Source organism: Hibiscus syriacus, unplaced genomic scaffold (assembly GCF_006381635.1).
Source record: "Hibiscus syriacus cultivar Baekdansim isolate YM2019G1 unplaced genomic scaffold, ASM638163v2 tig00112259_pilon, whole genome shotgun sequence".
Classification (NCBI taxonomy): domain Eukaryota; kingdom Viridiplantae; phylum Streptophyta; class Magnoliopsida; order Malvales; family Malvaceae; genus Hibiscus; species Hibiscus syriacus.
This window is the reverse complement of record NW_024063287.1, coordinates 240,267-245,415: the sequence shown is the minus strand read 5'-3', so window position 1 is coordinate 245,415 and position 5,149 is coordinate 240,267. Positions and strand designations below refer to the sequence as shown.

Sequence of the window (5,149 nt, the reverse complement as noted above, 5' to 3'; positions counted from 1 at the left end):
ATATATTTGAAAAAATCTACGAGTCTATAAGATCTTCGGGCGACCCAAGGCAAGTAATGTTAACATAACCTTGAGGTGAATGATCTGAAACTCCGGGGATCACCAATCCGATAACTCTAGTACTACGTGACAACCACCCTTCTTTGTAATATGACCCCTTCGTATATTGTATTGTGAAGCTTCTTATCAACTCAAAGATGGCGCTCATGATCATGTTCATTGACATCATGACACTTTCCACCAGCACATACAAGGCACTCACCATCGTGACACCGGCGAACACCAACGAGAAATAGTTCTTGTTCGGTAATACCGACACAACCTTCCCTTGATAATGACAGTCATAGTAGAGACACTTGCCAAAGTGCTTGTACCAATGATCTTTTTCGTCGTAAGGCAGCCTTGGAACCATGTCGAAATCGTAAACGAATCTCAAATATCGAATATTTTGCTCTTTCAACTTGCATTCCATGAACTCGGCAAACTTTCCGTCGCCGACCCTCGGCTGACCGTACGTGTAAACCCCATCCAATCTTTGCACCAGCGAGCTCTCGTCGTGGTAAAGCAAGACTGTAGGGAATAGAATCGCTAACGCACCACCCAAACTATGGCCGGTCACTAAGAACTTCGTTTTCTCATTTTCGTTCAATAGTTGTTTTAACTTGTCTCTTACGAAATAGTAAGCCGTGGGTTGTTTGTATTCCACCGGCCAGTTGAAGAAACTAGGGTCATCTTGGTAGTCCTTGGGCAACCCTAGGGCTCTCATGAAACCTTCATGGACGCTTCCCATGTAGTCGAGCTGTTTCTGTGAGAGATCCCAGTCTGTGCACCAGTCATCTGCACTAAATGGCTTCGTTCCCCTAAAAGCAACAACAATGGTGTCGTGATCGTCACCTTTAACGCGAAGGAAATAGACTCCGGTCGTGGCTTTGTTTTGGTAATCTGCAAAACAGAAGAAAACCAAATCATTAGTTCATTCCATATCTTGTTTTAAGGTTAATGAAGATTGATCTGTGAGTTACCATTCCAACAATTGTGAAATTCCAAGAACTCAACCATCTGCAGGAAGATTGAAAAATAAGTAACCATATTCATTAGGGTGAGCAAAACTTGATTCGATTCGAAAAATCGAAAATACTTCGACGTACCTCCCAATCCTTGACAATACTTTCAATGTAGGCTTTGTTCTCATATGCTGCTTTGGAAGCCATCATACATAATGCTGAAAAATACCTTAAACCGTCTCCATTTTTGATGTCACTGTCCCACTTCTTTCTGTCATCTAAATGTCCAATGAAGGAGACATAATCTGCTGAATCTCTATGCGGTATCAATGTCCCTGCACCAAAGGAAGTCATTTTACTACTCCCTACGTATGTATGTATGTATGTGTATGTATGTATGTATACCATTAAAGAGATGTTTGATGAAAGCACAAAGGGTGGGGTTGTAGGAGAGAAAGTTGAGCCACGTCTCGGTCACCAACCCCACCAATGCCAATGGCGTGGAGAAGAACATGAGCAACTTCTGCATTGCAGTGGAGATGAAAATCAACCATCTGTACTTGAATTCTACTCCCGTTTCATCCGAACTATCCACAAAATCTCTTCTCCTTAAGTCACTGTGTCCCAAGAGACGAGACAGATCCCTTAAACCTGCTTTTCTAGGTGTTATTTTCAGAAAAGTAGGAGAGATCCTGACTTTTCGTTGCCCATTCATTGTTATTGCCAATGAAGAAGATAGAACAAGAAAACGACGACAATCCCAATTGCTTTGGACCCTTTATATAGAAGGAAAAATGACACTAATTTTTGTTATTTCGGTCTATAAATGGTGATCGACTATAAGAAATTATTTTATTAAATTCTCAAATTATTAAAAGTTTTAAAACAATAATCGACTACTATAATAAAATAATAATCAACATTATTAATCATTTGTTTAATTAATAGATTAAAAAACACTACTTTCTATGTCATAAAACTAAGACAAGAATAATTATTAATGAAAGCCATCAAGCATGTGATGTGAAGATAGTTGAATATAGTATGCATTTACTCCTTTCTATGCCTAAGACGTGCTCACTAAAACAAGAAAGAAAATATATATACAAGTTGGGTTGGTGGGAACTCGAAAATCTATACGCCACGTTCACATTTGGAATCTCCAGAATACCTCAATAAATGAGTGTTTTGTATTTATAAATAATTGTTTAAATTTTTTTAACTATTAATAATATGTACATATAGACACGCTATTAACAACCCATACAAGACATTAATAGTTTAATACAGTTGTTTGAATGTAAAACTTTTAAGAAGAAACATTATTTTTTTTCTCACCATTAAAATCGCTCTATAAATTTAGGATGATTGACACTATAATATTGGCAGGTTGACTTCAATCTTCTTTCCTAGCTTCATTTGTTAACTATAAGGGTGCGTTTGGATGGGGATTGTGGTATTACCGGGCGAACATTTTTTTCGAATGTGATTCCTCCGTTTGGATTGTAAAGATTCTCAACCTCGGTAATAAGCCATTTCCAACAGTGACACTTTGGGGGCTTATTATCGAGAATGTGATACCCCCAATCCCATAGGTATTGTTACATTCCAGGCGTTTTGGACTAAAATGCCCTTAAAAGAATTTTTTTTCTCAAAAATATCATTATTCTGTTGTTGAATAAAAAAAATTCTACGAAAGTTAATGTAACACCCCCAACCCATACCCGACCCGGATATGAGTCAGAGATACTACATTGACTTTAAAACACAACTCTTAATAAATAATAGTAAAATATTGGGACTTGTATTAAGAAAATACAATAATATACATACTGTAATATAAGTTTACAAAAATATTCAGAGCATACACAACTTAACTCTTTAATTACATGCCAACTGCTATTTACATAACAAAATGACCTACTGATTAAGTTGCTTCTGATCTGATGGTTGCAGGAGTAATACTGTCAAGCTGCTTCACCTGTCTCTTCTATTTTCCTCGGATCCTACGTGTGAAACACTCACACGCTAAGTCATCGACTTAGTGAGGCAATAATAATACAAGGCAATGTATTGAAATGAAAATGTCAGGATCATATGAGATGAGATGCAAACATGTAACTAATCAATGTAGTATACTTTATCAATATCCATACCTGTAAGCGTATGACTGTAACATTCATTATTCAGTATTAATAAGTTTATTGGCCCATGATAGCATATTGAGAACCTAAGGTATTTGAGTAATGTGAGTTTGTGCACTATGCTGTCACCACAGCTCGTATAAATGCACCGAAGTGCCCGTAGAATTGTACCGAAGTGCCCGTAGAATTGCACCGAAGTGCCCGTAGAATTATGTCCATAAGGACCACGTAGAATTCTTTAAGAATCATATACATATACTATGGATCAAGTATGTGTCTTTCAAGACTTCACACAGGTTCCAAAGGATATACATATGTCCTAAAGAACCGAGTATACCCTCTACCCTTGGCATGCCAACTATACCTATAGTTCTCATCTACATAACATGGGCTTATACATTTCCCGTAGTTCATATCGCGTAGACATAGTATTTCCATACCTTTAACACATAGGCATATCATTTACATACCTTTATCACATAGTGCATAGAACTTTTCTGCATATTCATGTCATGTAATACATTTAATACAAATTCATGTCATGTATCATAATATGGAATGTAATCATATGTCAAAGTATGGAATCTAGACTTATCACAAGTCTAGAACTGAATATACTACTATATTCATGCTATGCATATGCACTCACCTATACTTCTTTGCCTTTTCCTCGATCGATTCTACTTGTAGATTGTTCCCGAACTCGAGTAGGCTCGGTATCTACATAAACATAATTTTTAAGATGATCATCAGATGTCTATGTCTTGAAATTAAGCTTTAATAGCTTACTAATTTAAAGAATCTATAGCTTAGTCTTGCTTTCTTTTCTTTCTTCTTCTTTTTCTCATGGGGGAATCGGTTCCCCCCCCTATGGGTATCGATTCCCCTCAAGCAATCTGGAATTTCATATACGATGAGGGGGTATCGGTTCCCCCCCTGGGGGTACCGATTCCCCTCTAGCATTCTGGAAATCATATTCGTTGAAGGGGTATCGGTTCCCCTTGAATGGGTACCGATTCCCCTAACCCAGAAATCCTATTTTAAGCCCGGAAATCATCTAATTTCAGCTCAAACATACTTATTTCAATCCCTTTAACACTCTTAGCTATCATACACTTACTTAAACTAATTATTAACCATTCAATACCTCTAAAACTAAGAAAACTCCTCATCCATATAGAATTGAAGAATCTTACTCCAATTTCAACTTGATCTAATTTCCATTCTATTACTTCATACTTCTTAATTAGCTTACTGACAAGTCAAAAATCTGATTCAAACATCAAAAACTCATTCCTATCAAGATTTCATCTAAAAACTCATTTTCCAAATCATTCTCTAAATCACTTATCTTGTTGTTTTAATGTCATATAAGGTTTCCTTTATCTTATATAACATACCAACTTTCATTTCCAATCTTAAAACATCAAAGAACCTACCAAGTTCAGATTCTTACCTTAATTGCAAGCCACACGCTGAGAGAAGGAAGAGAAGAAAATAAGGAAGAAGGAAGAAGAAATGGGAGGGTTCTGGAACCTAATATTACACGTGGGTCTCATATACCCCATAACATTTTTATTTTAATTAAAATTTCCTTCCAAATGACCATTTGGTCCCTACCTTCATTTCATATTTACTAACCTTTATTTTTAAACTATATAATTGTTCTACTTTAATCATCAAATGTTGTAACTTTGCAATTTAATCACTAACCCGGCATGGAGGATGTTACAGTTAAATTACAAATTTATCCTTAAACTATTTTAGATTTACAAAAAAATCCATAATTAGAATTTTATATGAAGTTCAGGGGTTAAAAAAATTAAACCTTTCATTAAACCTATTTATCTTTTAAATTTTGTAAAAAAATTATATGAATTTATGAATTTAAATTTTTTAAAGAAAATATATAAATTAAAAATAATAAAATTATATATTTCCTATGATCTTTTATACAAATATTTTCATTTGAATATTTAGAATTCAACTTGTTAAAAAACC

The 5,149-nt window shown here is 35.3% G+C and overlaps 1 protein-coding gene across 1 annotated transcript; it reads right to left on the bottom strand.

Annotated features, from left to right (window-relative positions):
• Positions 1-16: 16 nt before the first annotated feature.
• On the bottom strand, positions 17-1,719 carry LOC120176859 (triacylglycerol lipase OBL1-like). Its single transcript, XM_039183171.1, has 5 exons — positions 1,410-1,719; positions 1,149-1,339; positions 1,023-1,059; positions 288-942; positions 17-233 (listed from the first exon to the last, which is right to left on the bottom strand). The coding sequence occupies exons 1-5, from the start codon at positions 1,717-1,719 to the stop codon at positions 17-19; spliced, it is 1,410 nt and encodes a 469-aa protein (XP_039039102.1).
• Positions 1,720-5,149: the final 3,430 nt, after the last annotated feature.

Excerpts from the sequence above, each read along its gene's own strand:
- LOC120176859 (XM_039183171.1), bottom strand. The coding sequence starts at position 1,719 with ATGAATGGGCAACGAAAAGTCAGGATCTCTCCTACTTTTCTGAAAATA. Across the intron at positions 1,060-1,148 it reads GTATTGTCAAGGATTGGGAG|ATGGTTGAGTTCTTGGAATT; the intron begins GTACGTCGAAGT and ends ATCTTCCTGCAG. Across the intron at positions 234-287 it reads CCGAACAAGAACTATTTCTC|TGTCATGATGTCAATGAACA; the intron begins GTTGGTGTTCGC and ends GCTGGTGGAAAG.